Here is a 21994-nt window from a genome sequence, read left to right as displayed (position 1 = left end):
CCTTACCCACATCTTTTATCCACCGATCAGTTGCAACTGTTTTTATCTTTACGGAGTTTCTCTGCCTTCATGCTCTTTTTGCATAAGTAGCGTTGGAGCACTTTACTCATTAATTTCAGTGCTTCCCTTTTTCTTTCAGTCTTATTGGCTTTATTAAAGTTTCTTTTGGTTTTTCATAGCTAGCTCCTGGCTGGTTCTTGTTTTGATTTTAGATTTTTTTTTTTTTAAACACAACCCAAACCTTTTACAATTGAGCTGATTTTGCTGCAACTATTTTCCCCGTGATATCCCAGAAACCTGCCAGTGCGTTTAATCAGTATACAAACTGTACTAGGACAATGTCTATGACCCATGTGATGTGTGCCTAACCTGTCTGGGCTCTGATCATAAGTCCTCTCATTGTTCTGTTTGTGCTAAAATGCAGAAGAGAACACATTGGAAAAATATGGGGTACAAATGTAAAAATAAATAAAAGTAGAGAGGCCAATGGAAGAGACTTTTTGTCATATTCATAAAATCCAGAGTGTGTGCAAACAGTTTTCGGATATACAATATACAGGTAGAACTTTATACCAAAACCCAACACAAGCCGTGTTTTGGCAATAGTATGCCTTTATCAGGGGCTCTCATTAAAATAAGAATGACAAAAGTAAATGGTACATAATCGCATGTATTAAGCAATATTAATATATAGAAGTAAAGGGAAAGAAAGATATATGAGACCATAAGAGGATATGACGGAACCAAAAACAGGTGAGGTGAAACCATGATAAAAAAACTAAACTAAACAGAACTCCGGAAATGTGCATCAAGTATAAGAGATCAACGTGTGTTCATATGACTACCAAAAAAACATAAGCACATGTGGCTAGGGAGTGTGTGTGTGTGTGTGTGTGTGTGTATATGTGTACGTAAACCTAAAGCAAAAAATCTGTGTGTGTGTGTGTATATGTGTACGTAAACCTAAAGCAAAAAATCTGTGTGCAGTGGAACTCCTAACCGTTGTATCCTAACGAGTGGTGCATTGTTTGCCCACATTGTTAATCACCAGGATATGACGGGTAGCAGGAGTTCCGTTGCGCACAGATGTGTACAGTGCTGCGTAACCCTAGTAGCGCTCTAGAAATTTGAAGTAGTAGTAGTTTTTGCTTTAGGTTTATGTACGCACATGGTTCAGACAGCCGTGATGGATTTGCACATGCACCTAATACTAAACCACAGCTTTCACCCTTTATAACAATCTCATTATACCTTCAAATACTTTGTTAAAAAAAAAAAAAAGCTACATTTTTAAACGATGATGGAACATCACATAATTTGTTATATTTCTCAAATCTCCTGGAAGAGAGTTACATTCCCTTTACCCACCAATTGTCGAACATTTCTCGAAGGCCTATTAGTTTCAAATCATTGATAATTCGTAAGTTTCTGTGAGGGGTGGCCTAGTGGTTAGAGCACCGGTCTTGTAATCCAGAGGTGGCCAGTTCAAATCCGGCTGCTGCTCCTTCTGATCTTGGGTAAGTCACTTAACCCTCCATTGCCTCAGGTGCAAACTTAGATTGTGAGCCTTCCTGGGACAGAGAAATATCCAGTGTACCTGAATGTAACTCACCTTGAGCTACTATTGAAAATGGTGTGAGCAAAATCTAAATAAATATTGCCACAAAAGCATTTAGATAGCTAGAACTTGAACCATAAAGAATTTAAACAAATAAAAATTAGAACTTTTAAATATAATTCTAGCCAGCAGTGGCAACCAGTGAAATTGAATCAGATAAGGGGTCACATGGTCGTATTTCCTTCTCCCCAAAATCAACTTGGGTGCTGCATTCTGAACGTCCTGCAATCTATCAAGTTGCTTTTGAGGAAAACCCATAAAAATTGCGTTGCAATAATGTAGTGTAGTAATCCCCAGCCCGGGCTGACCCCCTGCACCCGATACCTTCGCTCCTGCACCCGATCGGCTGAACGCCTATGGAGGAAATCTCGCACCCATACTGATTTCATTCACTACAAATTCATGCTATCCTCCTTCCAGTCCTCCCTATTCCTCGCCAAACAGGACTATTACACCTAATTGACCAATTCCCTCAGCTCTAACCCTTGTTGTCTTTTCGCCACCCTCAATTCCCTCCTCAAAGTGCCCTCCACCCCACCCCCCCACCCTCACTCTCTCCTCAATCACTGGCTGACTACTTCCATGACAAGGTCCAGAAGATCAACCTTGAATTCACCACTAAACCTTCTCCTCCTCTTCATCCTATAACGCACTCCCTCAACCATCCAACCCAGGCCTCCTTCTCCTCTTTTCCTGATATCACCGAAGAGGAAACCGCCCATCTCCTCCTCAAAATGCACCACCTGTTCCTCAGACCCCGTCCCCACCAACTTACTTAACACCATCTCTCCTACTATCACCCCCCCTATCTGTCATATCCTCAACCTCTCTCTTTCCACTGCAACTGTCCCGGACACCTTCAAGCATGCCGTAGTCACACCTCTCCTCAAAAAACCATCACTTGACCCTACCTGTCCCTCCAACTACCGCCCCATTTCCCTCCTACCTTTCCTCTCCAAGATACTTGAACGCGCGCCGTTCACAGCCGTTGCCTCGATTTTCTCTCCTCTCATGCCATCCTCGATCCGCTTCAAACCGGCTTTCGTCCCCTGCACTCGACAGAAACGGCATTATCTAAAGTCTGCAATGACCTGTTCCTCGCCAAATCCAAAGGTCACTACTCCATCCTCATCCTCCTCGACCTATCCGCCGCATTTGACACTGTCAATCATAACTTACTTCTTGACATACTGTCCTCTATTGGATTCCAGGACTCTGTCCTCTCCTGGTTCTCCTCTTATCTCTCCCATCGTACCTTCAGAGTACACTCTCATGGTTCGTCCTCCACCCCTATCCCGCTCTCTGTTGGAGTCCCTCAGGGATCTGTCCTTGGACCCCTTCTTTTTTCAATCTACACCTCTTCCCTGGGATCCCTGATCTCATCTCATGGCTTCCACTATCATCTTTATGCTGACGACACCCAGCTTTATCTCTCCACACCTGACATCACTGCGGAAATACAGGCCAAAGTATCGGCCTGCTTATCCGACATTGCTGCCTGAATGTCCAACCGCCACCTGAAACTGAACATGGCCAAGACCGAACTTCTTGTCTTCCCACCCAAACCCACTTCTCCTCTCCCTCCACTCTGTATCTCAGTTGATAACACCCTCATCGTCCCCGTCTCATCTGCCTGCAACCTCGGTGTCATCTTCGACTCCTCCCTCTCCTTCTCTGCGCATATCCAGCAGATAGCCAAGACCTGTCGCTTCCTCCTCTATAACATTAGCAAAATTCGCCCTTTCCTCTCTGAGCACACCACCCGAATTCTCATCCACTCTCTCATTACCTCTCGCCTTGACTACTGCAACCTACTCCTCACTGGCCTCCCACTCAGCCATCTATCCCCCCTTCAGTCCATTCAGAACTCTGCTGCACGTCTTATCTTCTGCCTGGACAGATATACTCACATCACTCCTCTCCTCAAGTCACTTCACTGGCTTCCGATCAGGTACCGCATACAGTTCAAGCTTCTCCTACTAACCTACAAATGCACTCGATCCACAGCCCCTCCTTACCTCTCTACCCTCATCTCCCCTTACATTCCTACCCGTAACCTCCGCTCTCAAGACAAATCCCTCCTTTCATACCCTTCTCCACCACCGCCAACTCTAGGCTCCGCCCTTTCTGCCTCGCCTCACCCCATGCGTGGAACAAACTTCCTGAGCCCATACGCCAGGCCCCCTCCCTGCCCATCTTCAAATCATTGCTCAAAGCCCACCTCTTCAATGTCGCCTTCGGCACCTAACCACCACACCTCTACTCAAGAAATCTAGACTGCATCAACTTGACATTTCGTCCTTTAGATTGTAAGCTCCTCTGAGCAGGGACCGTCCTTCTTTGTTGATTTGTACAGCGCTGCGTAACCCTAGTAGCGCTCTAGAAATGTTAAGTAGTAGTAGTAAGAATCAGTGATTGAATTATCAGTTGAAAATTATTCACCCGAGTACCTTCTTATTCTTATCTGAGTCTGGTTTGAAACTCAATTCTGTACAAGTTCACCTTGGTGCAATTAGCTCTTATCGTCACCATATTAATCTACACTTGTAGTTTAACCCCTGACGACACTTAGCAAAATGTGGTGACTGTGTTGGGTTCACGAAGAAGGGAGTGACTGCTTAACGAGGAAATCGGTGTGGAAGGAGTATAGCAAAGACGTTGGGAACAATAAACAGATAAGATCATATTGAGACGATAAGGTTCACTCGAACAAGTGATGGAAGAAGCAGTTTTATGCTATAACAGTGCCTTCGTCAGCTGGATTTTACCAGAAAGCTGTATGGACACGTTGAACTATTGTTTATAAGTGGTTGGTGTTACTGTGGGAGGTCTATTGGCCAGAATCATTGTGTACATAATTAAGGCCTTATATTTTAGGACATACGAGAAGCTGTCTCCTATAACGGGATTTATGGAACGCATAATAAGGCTTTATAAGGAAATATTACAAATACTTACTAAACTCGGATTGTGAAATTCTAGGTGATAGAGGGATAATTGGTAAATTATTTTATTGTTAGGTTGGCATGAATGTGAGGAGTGCCTGTTTGGTATTGTGGGGAGAGATTTTTTTTATGTATGTTTGAGATATTGAGTAAAGAGATTTTGAAGATTAAAATTGAGAATAATAGTTACTATATTGAGGAATATTAGGTGTAAGTAGAGAAATATATAATACACAGACACACACACACACACCTTAAGTGCAAGGGTCTGGGAGCAAAGAAATACATGCAGTTAACCGGAGAGTGCACTTAACTATTGTGGCCCAAAGAATCTTGACATCTCATAAACATATGTACAGTACACAATCTCCATTAACTGATGTTAGGCTTACTTGAAGTAATCAGTCATAGTCCTCTGTACACTATTGTCTGTGAGTTCCATAGACTACGTCTGCCAGATGGTAAAAACTGTCATAGCACTGACATCCAGTGGCCTCCAGATAGGCCCGCATGGTGTTGACTCGCCATCCCTCTTGCAAAAGTGACCGGAGGTTGTTGAATTTCGTCAGCATGTGCCTCGCTGCTCATTTCATCCTCTGTTTCATCATCAGCTGTTGTTGCCTGCGTGTAGGCGCATATCTGGACATCAGTGCTGTCGTCAGCTGTTTGTAGATCGTAATCAACAGCTACATAGTGATGAAACTCCTCTTCAGTAACACTGGCTGGGATGTCAATAACCTATTCATCTGACGCGTTTACAACAGCTGCATCTGTTTCGTCCTTAAAGCTTGCCTGCTTGTAGCAGTTCACAATGGTTGCCTGTGTAACATGATTCGAGGCTTCTTTCTGCCTATGTAGGGAATCCAACAGTGATAGATTATGAGCCAGTTCAACAGCACGTTTATCCTTGCCAATCTGGTAATCCATAATTCTCATCAGACGACGTAGCACAAGAGCCCAATAATGTTGTTTGAAATTGGCTATTATGCCCTGATCCATAGGTTGGTTCAGAGAGGTAGTGTTTGGTGGCAGGAAGACCACCTTGACATTAGACAGCCTGACATCAACCCTGTGTGCAGCACAATTATCACAAAGCAGCAAAGTCTGACGCTTTTATGCCCGCATTCTAGTGTCTAACTTCTTCAGCCACTGCTTCCAAATTTCCCCAGTCATCCATGAATTTGCGTTAGCCTCATATGATACAGGAAGTCGCTTAACTTTCTTGAAGCAACGGGGCTGTTTGCTCTTTCCAATGACGAGAGGTCCAACTTCTCACTCCCATCGATATTGCAGCAAAGGAGGATTGTCAGTCGGTCCTTCGATGTTTTACCTCCAGTAGTTTCGGCATGTTTGAATGCAAGTGTTCCATCAGGAATCGCTCGACAGTAGAGACCATTTTCGTCAGCATTGAAAATGTCCCGAGGTGCAAACTTGTTCAAGATGGTAGGAAGAACTGAAACAACCCAATTTTCAGCACCAAAGTCATCAGCGTCTTGTTTCTCACCATGCTGTTTCTTGAATTTTATACTGTTCCTCGCCTTCCATCTTACCAACCATCCAACAATGGCTTTGAATTCAGTTAGTCCAAGACTTTCAGCTAGCTGGTTAGCTTTCTCCATAAGCAGTGGACCACTGACAAGAAACTGTCTGCTCCTGACTCGAGAAAACCACCGAAGAAGAGCATCTTCTACCTCCTCAGCGTTTCCCACCCGTTTTCGTTTCCGTTGTGGATTTGTATTGTTTTGCCAGTCTTCCAGAAGCTGGTCTTTCTGCTTCAAGACACGTGAAATTTGACTGGGATTGGCACCATATTCTTTAGCAATAGATGCTTGACTTTGTTTTCTAATTTTTTAAGAACTTCTATTCGTTCAGCCAGTGTTAGTCTTACAGTTCCGCCGTGATGACAACGACGATCCCGGTGCACGCGCTTAACAGCATTCTTTCGCTTGTTCTGCCTGTGGCAGTTAAAGAGGCAGTAAATTTGAAATCTTGTTGGATGTCATGCGCAATTGGCTTCCATATTCCATGCACGCGCTTATGCGGAGTCTTTCTTGCATAGGAGCGGTCTTGAACCATGCATATAAGCGAATCTTGCACTTTTCAGTGGTGCGCTAAACCAAAGTTTGGCCCCATAGAAATTGATGGTGTCAAAAACGGGACCAAATTACGGCATACAGTTAAACAGAGCATGCGCTTATCCAACGTGCACTGATATATATCTATATCTATCTATCTATCTATATATATATCTATATATATATATATATATATATATATATATATATATAGATATATGTATATATAAAATAAAAAGCACCTCCAGCATTCTGAAGCTGACTCCGTGAAAGTGAAGCCTTGAAGCATTCATGCTCCTACTGTATCCATCTCCTGAACTGACGTCACGTACTTCCGGGTTCGTCACAAACAGCAGTGATCAATCACTGGAAGGGAACGCTGCAGAGTTGCCAGGCCACGGAACGTGATGTCACACGCATGAGGGTGTCAACGTCCCTCCCTTCCTCCCTCTCTCCCTCCCTCCCCTTCCAGTTCCAGGCCCCCCTCCCTCCAAATTTTAAATCATCTTCACTTACCAAGTCGGGTTTACGGTGGCCAGCAGCAGCGGTAAAAGACGTGCAGGTTCGACCCTTCTCTCTCTCTCTCTCAGCTCTGGTCCCGCTCTTGCGGAAACAGGAAATGAGGGCAGGTCCAGAGCTGAGAGAGAGAAGGGCTGAGCCTGCACGCCTTTTACCGTTGCTGCCAGCCGCCGTAAACCCGACTTGGTAAGTGAAGATGACTTTTAAAATTTGGAGGGAGGGGGCTTGGAACTGGGAGGGAGGGGGAAACCTGAAATTCAGTCCCCTGGAACTCGGCGGGAGGGGACGACCCTGGAACTCAGAGGGAGGGAGGGGACGACCCTGGAACTCGGATGGAGGGGGGAATGACCTTGGAACTCGGAGGGAGGGAGGGTGGGGAGGGGTGACCCTGGAACTCGCAGGGAGGGAGGGGACGACCAACCCTGGAACTCGGAGGGAGGGGGGACCCTGGAGCGGGGGGGGGGGCAATGGCACACACTCTCATTCTCACACACACAGTCTCTCTCTCACATACACACTCACACCCAGTCTCTCTCTGTCACACACACACACTCACACAGTCACTCTCACACACACAACTAGAGCAGGGATGTCCAACCTCAGCCCTCGATGCTATTTGTTAAACAGTCTTGGAGAACACAGCCTGAGTTCCTTCCTAAGGTAGTGGGTGAATTCCATCTTAAGTCAGTTGTTTTCCCAACATTTTTTCCTAAACCTTATGCCCATCCTGGCAAAAGCACACCGTACACCTTAGCTTTCTATCTGTTGTGGACTGAAGCCCATAGATAGCCCAAACAGGATGGGGGCAGCAGACTGCAGTGGGCTAACAAACTGCATCTGTTTCACTTTTTGCCAAAGCTGGATGACCCTGTAGGGTCTTGTCAGAGCCATGGTGGCATTGATTGCTCACGAGCTCAGCCTCACTTGAGAAGATTTGCAGAGCTACAACGTGATCTTCAGTCTATACGTTCATATCACGCTACTGTCTTGAGTAGAATAGCCAACGCGATAGCTGGTTCTGAAGAATTTGTTTGGAGTCTAGAATCCAATGCCACTCTCCTAGGCCCATTCTTTTCTGTTCCAGGCTGTTCTTTCACAACAGGCTTATTTATATTGTTAGTGTTATTGGTTCCTGTTGGCCTTGCCATTGCAAGTCCCTATTAACTGTTGTTTATTGTTTTTGATGAGCCTGGTAGCTAGGGATTTCCACATGTGAGAAAATTAATTTTCTCCTTGTCCTTGGAGAAAACAGTTACTCGTAGCAGGTGTTCACTGAAGACAGCAGAACATACATTTTCTCATACCCTCCCATCTCCCCTAGGAGTTGCATTCTCTGTGCTTATTTTATCTAATTGTGGGGTCCATGCAAGTCAGGTAGGTGGGAAGGCACTCGCATATGCACATTGGGGGTCTGCCGAAGTCTTCTAGAAATGATGGAATGCTGAGCAGCATCCGTACTGGGGCTACATGGATGTTGTTGCCCACATGTGAGAATGTATGTCTTGCTGTCTTCGGAGAGTACTTGCTACAGGTGAGTAACTTTGCTTTTAATATTGGTCCATTGTATTCCTTTGAAAACTATCCTAATTGTATTAGATTTTTTTTTCTCCTCTCCATGGCAAACTAGGCAAAATGAATTGATAGGTCTTTAGGGCAGCAAATTTCATTGTTCCTTCAGATTAGGGGTGTTCAAGCTCAGGCCTAGAGGGTTGCAAACAGGTTGTTTGTTTGTTTGTTTTTTTTTGGATACTCATGATAAATGTATTCATGACTTAGATTTGCATGCATACTACTCCCACAGTATGCAAATCTATCTCATACATTTTCGTTAGGCATATTCTGAAAACCTTACCTGTTTGTGGTCCTTGAGAAATGAACTTGAATATCCCTGTGGGTTTCTGCTTTACCTGCAGAAATCATTTTAAAATTATTCTCTAAACCTGTAACTGATAACCCAAGGAATAGCTTGGGATCAGATGTATGCTCAGAACTGTAGTTTTTAACCGATGTTAGTTAATGGGTAGACTCTAGAAAGTATTTTGTAATGTAATAATTAGAATGCTGTTTTTCTTCTATTCTGTGGGCTCGTCATTCACACTCTGCAGCAGGAACCTGAGTGGGATGTAACTAGTGCATTTGTTGCCAATGCTGCCAGTCACATGAAACCAAAATCTAGAACCAAGTTGGACAAAAACTACAGAGAAAATAAAGAGAATGAGAGAAGGATTCACGAGGTAAGAGGCACAGATTTGGAAGCAGAGGGAAGGGTACATGTGTTAGAGTCCAAATGGTTTAAACTGCACAGTTCATTTCTTGGCAAGAAAAAAAAAATGTAAGCAGGCCCTGAATATGAAAATGCATGAGAACTCTGCTTTTTTTATTTTTCATTTTCTCATTATTTCTCTCCTTTTTCTGTTTCAGCTCTATCCCCCTCTTTTCTTCATCTGCATTAGCTCTACCTCTTTCCTTCTCATTTTCCTCCGCAATGGCACAAGAACAGTGTAATTGATTGCTGTTAGTAGTATATGACCTTCAAAAAGTGAAGGTAAAAGAACAGTGGGAAGTGGATGATGGGTTTCCATGGATAAACCCAAAAGACTTCAAAAGTTCCAAGGAGCAATTGATGAAGGAAGACTCAACACAGCACTTGTGTTTTGGCCAAGAGGCCTGCCTTAGGTGTCTTGATGCTGAATCTGGAGAATCAGTGAGTGAATCTACCAATCAAGCATATAAACGGCGAGTGACCGTACTCACTCACAAATGCGCAGTAGAGACTTCCCTCTTTGTCCCGCCCCCGCGTCAATACGTGATGACGGGGGCGGGACAGAGAGGGAAACTGCGCTCCCCCCCCCCCCCCCCCCGAGGTCGCTGCCACCGGGGGGGGGGGGGCACCGGCAGCGGTGAACTCGGGGGGGGGGGGGGAGGGGACAGCGGCGACCCACCAGCCTGTTTTAACGGGCTCAACGGCTAGTAGGTTAATATATCAAACGATGTTGGAAAAAGTGGTCTTGAGAAAGACCTTTGGATAATCCTATGCGAGCGCAGTGGGGCTCTCCAAGCAGTGGCAAAATACTATTTGATGTACTAACCTATTGGTAGATTCATTCTTCGGATGTTTTGGTTCTCCTGAGGCAGGCCACTTGGCTGAAACATAGTGTTATGTGGAATCTTCTATCACCAATAAACATTACTCAGAACTTTTGAAGTTTTTGGGTTTGTCTGTGGAGAGCCATCGTCTACTTCCCACTGTTCTTTTACCTTCCTGCTTCTTGTAGGATTCCGGTTTCCTCCTCTATGGTGAACCCATCAGTTCTCACCCATATTTTCTGAGAAACACTGAACTAAAGGCCTGTCTTCAGGATGCTAGAGGTCCCTGAGGCAGTTAGCTCATATGACCTCTTTGGTGGAAGATTTCTTTACATTATTATTATTATTTATTTATTGCATTTGTATCCCACCTTATCCCACCTATTTGCAGGCTCAAAGTGGCTTACATAGTATTGTTAACATAGTTATTCCAGTATATCAAGTATAGTTAGTATTGTGTGGAGATTAATTAAGGAAAGAAAGAAGAAGGAAGGAATTTAATAGGGTATTTACTTGCAAATATGTTTTTGCTCAGACTTGCAGCACTGTAGTCTGTGGGTTCCCTTGTGAGCAGATTTTGAGTTTTAGGGAGCCAAAAACTGGTACCTTGTACTCTACCAAGAGGTAAGCCTAGGGAACCTCTTTACTTTATTAAACATTTATAGTTATTCCAGGAAAGTACAATGATGGGCTAGTTTGTAAAATATGTTGAGCAAAGGTTTAAAGAAATCTTCACTGTACTGGGGCTAGGAGCTCTTCTAGTTTCCCTATTCCACTCTCCACAGGCTGTGTGTCTGGGTGACTCAAGTCTCCTTGCTTGCTGGAGGTCAAAGTTCAGTACATTTTTGAACACCAATGGGAAGCACCTCTTATATAGCATCATCCCCTCAGAGCCTGAGCCTTTCATTTTTAGGACATGCGAACTCTGATTTTCAGCATGTAACACTGTGGCTTAACTGACAGGGTTACGAGTACTACTCTTTAACCTTTTTATAGCTCTGCTTGAGATATACAGTGCTGTATAGACATGCAAGAGACAGTAACAGGCTTATTTTCGAAAGAGAAGGGCGCCCATCTTTCGACACAAATTGGGAGATGGGCGTCCTTCTCCCAGGGTCGCCCAAATCGGCATAATCAAAAGCCGATTTTGGGCGTCCTCAACTGCTTTTTGTCGTGGTGACAACCAAAGTTTACGGGGGCTTGTCGGACGATAATGGAAAAAAAGAAGGGCGTCCCTGATGAATACTTAGCCGACTTTACTTGGTCCTTTATTTTTTTACGACCGAACCACAGAAATGTGCCCCAGATGACCACCGAAGGGAATTGGGGATGACCTCCCCCTACTCCCCCAGGGGTCACTAACTCCCTCCCACCCTAAAAAACAAAAAATAATATTTTTGCAGCCTCTGTGCCAGCCTCAAATATCATACCCAGCTCCATGACAGCAGTATGCAGGTCCCTGGAGCAGTTTTAGTGGGTACTGCAGTGCACTTCAGGCGGGCAGACCCAGGCCCGCACCCCCCCCCCCCCCACTGTTAAACTTGTGGTGGTAAATGTGAGCCCTCCAAAACCCATTGTACCCACATGTAGGTGCCCCACTTCATCTCTAAGGGCTATGGTAGTGGTGTACAGTTGTGGGTAGTGGGTTTTGGGGGGGGGGGGGTTGGGGGGCTCAGCGCACAAGGTAAGGGAGCTATGCACCTGGGAGCAATTTCTGAAGTCCACTGCAGTGCCCCCTAGGGTGCCCAGTTGGTGTCCTGGCATGTCAGGGGGACCAGTGCACTACGAATGCTGGCTTATCCCACGACCAAATGGCTTGGATTTAGTCGTTTCTGAGATGGGCATCCTCGGTTTTCATTATCGCCTAAAATTGTGGATGACCATCTCTAGGGGCGACCATCTCTAAGGTCAACCTAAATGTTGAGATTTGGGCGTCCCCAACCGTATATCGAAATGAAAGATGGCCTCCCATCTTGTTTTGATAATACAGGTTTCCCCGCCCCTTCGCGGGGACGTCCTGCGAGGACGCCCTCAGGAAAACTTGGGTGCCCCATTCGATTATGCCCCTCTAAATGTAGGTAAAACTGAAGGGAGAGAAAGTCAGGGTTTAAAATATAAAAGCAGTTTTGATAAGGTCAATATTTAGCAAGGATATAAATATGAGCTAGCCATATACACTCCACTTTTGATAGAATAACATTCTTGGCACCAATAGAAGGTATTTACTTTCTGTCTTAAAAAATCTTTTTTCTGCCTCTGAGAGCAAAAATGCACCTTTTTCCATTGTCTCTAGGAGGATAGCAACAATTCCATTGTCCAGAGAAGCAGACAGCATGCGGGTGAGTCCAGTAGTCTTGCATACTGTCTGATCTGGTTTATGTGTAAAAACAATTGGTGGAAGCTGTACTAGCCCTTTGTAGATGAAAGTACCTTCTTTCCACTTGTGGTCACAGAAGTGCTATAAGGCATGGCCTCTGGGGAACATACTTTTCTCTCAGTCTGGTATTAGTACACTATCTCCAGTATTAATATCCATATTGAGGGAGCAAGAAGGAAGAGGAGTTAACGCAATGAATGTGCAGAGCATCAAACTGCTGCCAAATTTGAGTGGTAAAAAAATCAGCCAGTTACTGTTTTGCTAAACCTAGCACTTTTTCCAAAATAGCCATGTCTTCATGACAAGAATGTTGTTACCCAGATGTTAGTAGAAGAAATATTACTGCTCATGGAATGGTTTTTGCTGGAGCAGGCCCTCTTCCCTATTATTGCACAGCCATCTATGAAAGGGAAGAAAAGGGGGCATGGTTTACATCTTGCACTCAGATTATTTTAAACAGCTTTCCATTTATAGAGCAAACCGCTCCTAGTTGATTTAAACTATATATGTGTAAAATGTCTCCTTTCTAAGAGCTTACAGTCTAAGTACTTGAAGTAATAGGAGATTAGTGACTCACCCAAGTTCACAGGTAGTGCTGGTAGGTGAAGGAAGATTTGAACCTAGTTCTGCAGGATTCTGGCCCAGTACTGTAACTATTAAGCTACATCCTCTCACAAAACTGGGAACATTTACAAACGGAAGTGGATATAAAATGTGTGCAGTCTCCTCCCATGATAATAGAGAACTTAGCAAATTCAATTGAGTTAACACAGAATTCTTCTTGTGAGATACATGTATTCAATGTAATATTCACTGGAATACTTTCACTTCAGGAAAACCAATTCAACAGTTAGTTCAGCTGAAGTGTCCTGAAACTGTGTTGCAGCTAATTGCAGATCTTCATAGCTTAATTCTCAGTATTGCTAAAGGAATCTAAAGCAAGCACAAATCTTCCACAGAGTCTCAAATCTGGGAGCAAGACCAGAATTGATGGAGTCAATTATAACAAAGAACATATTGGTTTTGTACTGGTTCTTAGCATCTGACTGAGTAGCGAAGCTGCCACTAATAGAAAATTCAGGAGGAAGTGACATCACACTCAACTAGATGGCAGCTTGTGTCCTTCGCTCCTGTCTCCTCCATCTACAGTCACCCTCCAGCCAACCTGATCCATTGCTGACTGGGACCTGGACTGTCAAAATACCTTCTACCTGGTTGGTCTCTATGAATAAGTCACAGAATTTGGTGGGCAAGAAGGTGGAGAAATTTTCCATGAAGATGCCTCGGTGGCATGTTGCTTTGGCTCCAGACTCTGACTCGTCCCTACCAGTCGCAGGATTGCTGGGAGACGCGAGAGGCACATCCTGTAGCACTCGGCAGCTAAAGCAATGTTTGTCTGAAATTAAGGCCTCCAGGGAATTTATTTTTATTTATTTTATTTTTGTTACATTTGTACCCCGCGCTTTCCCATTCATGGCAGGCTCAATGCGGCTTACATGGGGCAATGGAGGGTTAAGTGACTTGCCCAGAGTCACAAGGAGCTGCCTGTGCCTGAAGTGGGAATCGAACTCAGTTCCCCAGGACCAAAGTCCACCACCCTAACCACTAGGCCACTCCTCCACGAAGACATCGTGGAGCACATTGATAACTTGAGTGCTGACCTGAGGGATGTGGGGAGCCATGTGGCAGAACTGGAAGCCAAGGTCAAGGATCATGACGAGCAATTGAGCTTGTCTTAGCAGTGTGTTACTCATATTTTGGAACACCAGGAGGAGATGCTATATAAACTGTACGATTTGGAAAACCATGGCAGACAAAAGAACTTATGGTTTAGGGGGAGTTCCCGAGGGGAGGGAGGCACAGAGGATGTCCTGGTGATTTGTGCAGACCTTGTGCCACCAGTTAACTAGCTTCTGAAGGAGACCTGTGCCTTTTGAATGGGTTAATCGTGATTTGGGGAAAGTTTCGAGATAACCTCCCTTGGGACAGTCGCACGTTTTCTGTGAATATTTTGATATTAACCTGGACTTGGGGCCGGCTTTAGGTACAGTACGGTATGCTTTTAAGGCTGTGGCTCGGGGCTTTTTCCTTCAAACAGCTAATATTCGCATTAAACATCAGAGGGCTTACTTGGCTCAATGTTTGTCACAGCTGGGGCTTCTGGAGGCTCAGCATAAGTCCTCTGGGGCTGTGGCCGACCTTCGAGAGCTCCAGTCAGTTAAGCTAGAATTGGCTTCTATTTATGATGAACAATTGCAATTTCTTGCTGCCTGTTTGAAGCACACTCATTATGAATGTAATAATAAACCTGGATGACTTTTAGCTATGAAGCTGAGGCAGATGAGAGCTGATGGGGCATGTCTTGCATGTTAAGGATGCTAAAGGGACTCTTGAGTAAATCTTTCCAAATTCAAGTGCATTTTCAGCTATTTTACGAACTTACATACTGCAGATCCTAACGTTAGTCCCGCTTCTGTAGACGCCTACTTGCAAACAAGGTAGCTCCTTTTTTTTTTGTCCCCAGAGTAGGTTGTGGCTTTGGAAGCTCCCATCACAGTCCAGAATGGTTTGCAAGTGATTAAGAATCTACCAACTGGCAAGGCTCCTGGACTTGATGGTTTCACTGACAAGTTTTACAAGGCAAATATTTGCTGGGAAGCTTGCTCCACTCTTGGCACTGATTTTGAACTTGATTCAGAAGGGGGCTTCTTTGCCTCCCTCTATGATGGAGGCCCGAGTGGTGGTTATCCCAAAGTCTGAGAAGGATAGGACAAATTGTGCTTCTTACCATCCCATTTCCATTTTAAACTATGATGTTAAGATTTTGGCCCATCGGCTGGCTGTGGTCCTTCCTGACTTGGTTCACAAATTGCTTGTATGTGTATTTTCCTTCCAATTGTATCAAAAAGCTAAAAGCGTATTACTTTAAAAATAGAAATTTTTTTTTAAATTTATTTATAATTTTTCATTTTACAAGGGTCACTTGCAAACAGTAATACAGAGATGACTGTACATTAATACAATATTAGAGGAAAACAATCTCAACTAGATAAATGGATTATATACAATCTTTCTCTTTCTTAGACCACAAAATAAATAGGGAGAGTGAAACAAGACAAGGAGATCAATTAAACAACAGTAAACAGAAAACGTGGTATTAACCTGATTATTCCCAGTTATTATTTATCTGAATCATTATTCCACATTGATCGTCTGGTTGGCTTCTTCAAACCCAAGACGGTGTATAGTCAATTAATTTCGTTGGAAACATACTTATTCTCCAGTATTAGTGGAAATAATATACCTGATTTCATTGTTTTCTCTTTTAAAACCAGAAATTATTTAACAATACAAAGACTAATCCAATTCCCACTGATTAAGCTAATCCCAGTTTCACAGGCTTCACTCCTTTTGAATTAATATACTAAGATGAATCATTTCAGAGGAAAAAACTTCAGGAGTCATACCCGGAACTCTGGGAAAACAACAATCTCTATATTAATCATCTGTAATAATATTCATTTTGTTCAAATTTAAACTTTTTGTTTTTTATAACTTAGTTTTAAGGCTAGTTGCAAACATCAGGACCACCATTGTGTTTATCTATACAGATAAAAAGTAGAAGGAAAAAAGATTAAGAAATTCATTGGATACAATGTAATTTTGAAATACTGCACTGAAATATGTCATATTGAAAGTATGTGTGGCGCTGGGTTCTATTTGTTCTGTTAGATGGTTTAAAATTGCCCCTGTCTGGTGAAGTACAACTTAATTTTTATAATTGGCCTTTTCATTTTGATTCTTTGTATAAGTCGTCACAGTCAACCTCAACAAGCTTCAGCATGTAGTTTCCACAGCTGGAGAAAATAGCTTTTATTGTGTTCTAAAAACTGCTTATATTCTCCTATACTTCCCAGACATATTGGATCTATTGTCATAGGCTTGGACAATGCAGAATAGAAAATCTAACTCTTTAATGGCATCAAGATCTCTAGTAGTAGGTTTTTTTTTCCTTTTTTTTTTTTTGGTGAAATTATCAAGCAAAAAGCATTTTTCAGTTAACACTTTTAAACTGTCTGCAGTTTTTAGATAACAAATGAGTAAGGTTGTCTGCTCCTTATGAGAATAATCTGGAGCTGCATCAAGAATAATTGAAAGGTGTTTTGCATTTCATATGTCATTTAGATTTGTTTGTACAAGTGTACCCTGTAAGTCAGTTATAATGTGGGATCTTCATGAATAGAAATTCTGTGTGTGAAGGTAAAGAGAATAATGCTGGGGATATCCTACCATCTGCCTGGCCAGAATGAAGAAATAGATGATGAAATGTTAGCAGAAATTAGGGAAACCAACAAATGTGGCAACACAATAATAATGGGTGATTTCAATGACCATACAGCAAACCACTCCACCCCCCAAAAAAACAAACCTCGTCTAAATAAACAGGAAGAGGGAGTCACAACATAGAATCTCATTATAGTATCCATGTAAAACATATGCTAATAATGGAGAAAAAGACATTTTAAAAAACCTCACACTGTCACTGACCACAAAACTTCTAAGAGTCCACTTTCAATCATAGATCTAAAAACAGGGGACCCCCGTTTTGCTAGGACTGCTTCTTCAGGGGAAGTTGAAATCACAGTGGCAGGCATCCAAGATGAATTACCCCTCCTCACAGAGGGTAATATTTGATTCAATACAAGACAGTGGGAATCCTCAAAATCTTTTCTTACCTTGGAGGACTTCTGCTGTCTTGTATTGGATCATTTGGCAATAGTGCTCATAACTAGGGCAGCACCTTTAATGCACTAACCCGATTAATGCATTAAAGTTTTAACTCGCGTTCAATTTATTTTAAGCGATTAACACCTGGGCTGCCTGCTTCTTTTCCCTCACATCTCTCTCTCCTCTTGCATATGCTCAAGAGTGTGTTTAGCACACAACTCTTGAACACATGCACCAGACACCGTCCTCCCCATAACATCTAAACAACTCCCTAATGCTCAATGCTATGAGTGCACCTATATTTGCAACTCATTAGCGTTGAGCATTAGGTGGTGTTCAGATGCGTTGTTCGGTGCTGTTCAGTACAGCGCCAGAATTTTGATCATCTGGGCCTAAAAGAGAAACAGAGAACACACTGCTAAAGAAATATGTTTTAGAGATTTGTATGTATTTTCATTTAAGAAGTGTTCTGACACAGCTGTGCAAAGTTGAAAGAATATCTTACCTGAAGCTTATCAGTTTCAATAATATTTGTTGCACAGTAAAGAAGGTTGTGGTTGATATTTGTTTATTGTAAAGCTTCTTTCCCCAAGTCTATAAAGAAAATGGTATTTGGGTTAGTTTTCTGCTGTCCTAATACTATTTGTTTACCCACCCACAATCATTCTGAAGCAACATTGCTAACATCAATTCTGGCATCACTTTGGCTTTAATTGGGGAAACTGCAATCTTGCCTAGCAATTTCGTGGCCTGGTACAGGAGGATGGTGAGTGCAGTGGGTAGAAGTGTAGTAATGGGGGAATGGGTGAAAGAGAAGGGAATGGGAAGCTAGGGAAGGAGTGAGACAAGAGAGCTAAAGGGTGAGAGGAGGGGATGGAAAGTTGATAGGTAAGTGAAATATAGGTGTAGGACTGAAGAGTGTGAAGATAAAACTTGAGTTGGCAGACACAAAAAAGAGAGAGGAAATATGTCAGAGGTGGATGAAGTGAGGGAATGGAAGAAGGAAGTAGAAATGTGGAGAACGGACAATTGGCACCCACTCGATAGAGTAGAAGACAGGAAAGCAGAAAAGAAAAACTAGGACTAACATGTTTGGAAAAATAAAATGTCCACACAATAAAGGTAGGAAAAAAGTGTTTTTTATTTTGAATTTCTTAGGTGAAATATTTTAGCTTTGAATGCATCAGATATGTTTGTATTTTGTTCAGTACAAGAGGAATTGCATTTGTTTTTATTTCTCTTTTATGTTGTACCTGCTTAGTTTTACTTCTTAGGGTTCCCAGTTCAATTTTTGTCTCTGTTTCTAATTTGTGATCCCTTGTTCTGTATTTGGTGAGAGTTTGTTTTGCATGTGACTGAGGTGTAGTATTTTGTTTGCATGTAATTTGTGTGGAACTTTGTGGTGAACCCACTTGTTCTGTTTTACAAATTGTTGGTGTATTGTTGTTCTAGGACCCTGTGTAATATTTGTAGTGCTGTGTGTTCTTAGGGTTCATGTTTGAATCATAGGAATTAGTGCTACTGTTGAATAGTAGGTTTGCTACATATATTTTGAGTTAGGATCTTTTCAGAGTTTGTACTTCAATAATGTGCCTACTAGTGGAGAGATTGATGTTGCTATTAGTCAAATGACATAAGAATCAGAATATTTTTTCTATGGTAATTTCCATGGAGAAGATTTGCTAGTTATGATCTGCACCTGTTGTTGAGGGGAGATGAGATAGGGTTTTTGTGGATGTGGCATATGTTTACATTTAATTCATAAGTACTGCTATACTGTATCAGACCGAAGGTCCGTGAGGACCGTGTATGCAGTGTGTCACGTATGCGAACATCCGTCAGGTGAATCCTGACTGAAAAAAGGTTGAGAACCACTGATCTGCCTGTAGGTATTATAGTAGAAAATACAGTGAAATCTTCTGAGTGTCCAGCTGTGCTCAACAAAGCAAACAATGTTAGGAATTATTAGGAAAGAAATGGAGAATAAAACATAAAATATCATTATACCTCTGTATGACTCAGTGATCCTTCTGTGTAACCATACAGGAAACATTCTGCATCAGCTCCTGTTTAAGTCCCTAGCCAAATGACTGCTACCCCCACCCCTTCCCCTCCCCCGCAGCTTGTTATGCTGTTTTACTATGTTACACAGTATTAGTAAACTGATGGAAGGAATTCTCACACAATTACATTTAAAAAAGATCATCATGAAATTAACGTGCACATCATATGGGGGGAAGGGAGAGTTGCTACTCAGTCTGATTTATCCTGTGTTTTTTCCTATTCTCTTCATAAGAGAAGGTCAATGATTAATGTGCTCCACTGTGTGTAAGTACTTGGGTGTCTGGAAGAGATTATTTTTGAAATTGACTGTGTGATTATGTAGTTGGTTGGGGGCATCTCTTTGTGTGAGATGGTGCTGCCAGAGGATCTTGGAATGTGAGACAAATGTAAGGTATTCTGTGCTTTAGAGGTCTCTCAGAGGCAGCATTCTGCCAATTGGAAAGATGTCTTCGTCTTATATTCACTTATTAGGCAATAGAACACTGTGAGTAATGAAAGCATATGTCTTCTAAAATAACTGCATTAATAAAAAGACAAAAGTATTTTCAAAACTTTTACTTTCATGTTTAAACAGATTCCTAAAGTCCATGATTGTATACAGGTGTTGTGCATTTCTTTTGAAAGGACCTTGTATATGTGAGAATTTTTTTCTGTGACCACTTGTGAAAAAGGTATGTTTGATTTCATTTTTAGTGAGTTTTGTAGTTCAGTGGGCTTCTAATCAGTGCATCAGCATCACAAGCATCTCAACTAAAACAGGGCTTCCCAAACCTGTCTTGGTGAATCCACAGACATTTGGGTTTTCAGGTCTCCATTATGAATATTCTGGAGATAAACAATCACTGGATCTCAAATGTATTCATTTATCATATCCTTAAACCCTCAATTACTACTACTACTACTATTTAGCATTTCTATAGCGCTACAAGGCGTACGCAGCGCTGTACAAACATAGAAGAAAGACAGTCCCTGCTCAAAGAGCTTACAATCTAATAGAGAAAAAATAAAGTAATCAAATCAATTAATGTGTACAGGAATTAATCTGTGCTGTGAGGTCCCAAGAAGAGGATGGCAAGCTTTGGTCTGTGTTACTGAACACAAAAGGTGATGGACTATTTTGGATGGTATCAGTGCTGGCATTCTAGACAATAGCCTAGAGTCAACAACTGAAAAGCAGAGATAATACATTTATAAAAGGGAAATGAAACATGTCTGGGATGCTTGGTTCATAATGTGCTCCTAAGCAGCCAATGATTCATTTCACTCTTGGGTTGATGTTCCCCTCTAAAAGAACCAATCAGACACACGATATCTACATATGCAAAGATAGGTGTTTAACGGAGGAAAAAGCCTCAAACGAACCACTAAGGCACTCGTTATATTAACAAATCAACTTTAGGGAGACCTGCGGACTCATCACTGGCAAAAAACCTCATGGCTACTTTTTTTTACAGCTCTTCAAATCACTTTAAACACTTTAATGTAATCACAATAAACTTAGCTTTCCGTGGGTAGTTGAAAGAGCTGCAACGAGTGATTGGACAGCTGGAAAGCTAAGTTTACTGTGATTATATTAAAGTGTTTAAAGTGATTTGAAGAGCTGTAAAAAAAAAAGTAGCCAGGAGGTTTCTTGCCAGTGATGAGTCCGCAGGTCTCCCTAAAGTTGATTTGTTAACATAAGGAGTGCCTTAGCAGTTCGTTTGAGGCTTTTTCCTCCGTTAAACACCTATCTTTGCATATGTAGCTATCGTGTGTCTGGTTATTATAGCAAAACTGATATTCTACAAGCTTCACTAAGATAGTTAGCTTTAACCCCTCTAAAAGAAAACATCTATAAGCATTAGATGATGACTTTTTAATGATAAAACTGTATAAGCTGTCTTTGCTTAAAATATGGGGTGTGTGGAGTTTTTAGACCTGAGGAAAGCTTTGGCAGTCTGCTGTTCTTTCGTAATGTAATTCAAGGATTGTGTTAGAGCTGTCGTATGAGTGTAGGTGAGTCAGATTTGTATTCTTCTCCAAGCCACTACTTAAGATCAACCCCAGAGCTGAAGGAGCATTTTCAGAGAATCTGATCATTCAGACCATGTAAAAGAGGCAATTGCGTAGTAGGAATGGGATGATAAATGGAGACCGGCCTTTGACTTACAGTACAAACCCTATATTTTCTATAGGTGGAGAGATCCCTTTGATCACATCTGAGTAATATGATTCTTTTTTTATTTACAGAAAGAGGGATTGAGCTGGTGGAAAGGGGGAAATACTCCCAGGCTGTTGAATTGTTTAGTGAAGCTATTAAATTAGACCCCGAGGATCACAGGTAAATATCTACTCTCTTGCCGACCTGAACTATGCCTCTTAAAGGTCAGCACAGCAGAGGCTTTGTAGATTTTTCTTGAAAGACTTGATGGGGTCTCCTTGACTTGTAAGCTTAATACAGCAATTGACATATATGAATTACTCATCATTTGGGGGTTCCTTTGCATACTTAATCTTTTTATTTTTTTCCTCAAACCCCCAAGTTAATGTTGCATGTATCCTGATCTATTGTCCACTTCTGGTTTCCCAAGTGAATTCTTCT

The 21994-nt window shown here is 42.2% G+C and overlaps 1 protein-coding gene across 1 annotated transcript in view; it reads left to right on the top strand.

Annotated features, from left to right (window-relative positions):
- The first annotated feature begins 8553 nt into the window (after window positions 1-8553).
- Window positions 8554-21994, top strand: part of LOC115471068 (stress-induced-phosphoprotein 1-like) — a 54931-nt gene continuing 41490 nt past the window's right edge. The window contains exons 1-4 of the mRNA XM_030204737.1: window positions 8554-8688; window positions 9263-9391; window positions 12538-12583; window positions 21643-21733. Of these exons, the coding sequence (XP_030060597.1) occupies window positions 8554-8688; window positions 9263-9391; window positions 12538-12583; window positions 21643-21733 (401 nt within the window). The remainder of the gene's footprint in view (window positions 8689-9262; window positions 9392-12537; window positions 12584-21642; window positions 21734-21994) is intronic.

This window comes from Microcaecilia unicolor, chromosome 5, assembly GCF_901765095.1.
Source record: "Microcaecilia unicolor chromosome 5, aMicUni1.1, whole genome shotgun sequence".
Lineage (NCBI taxonomy): Eukaryota > Metazoa > Chordata > Amphibia > Gymnophiona > Siphonopidae > Microcaecilia > Microcaecilia unicolor.
The sequence above is the reverse complement of the archived record's forward strand: the minus strand, read 5'-3'. Positions and strand labels throughout refer to the sequence as shown.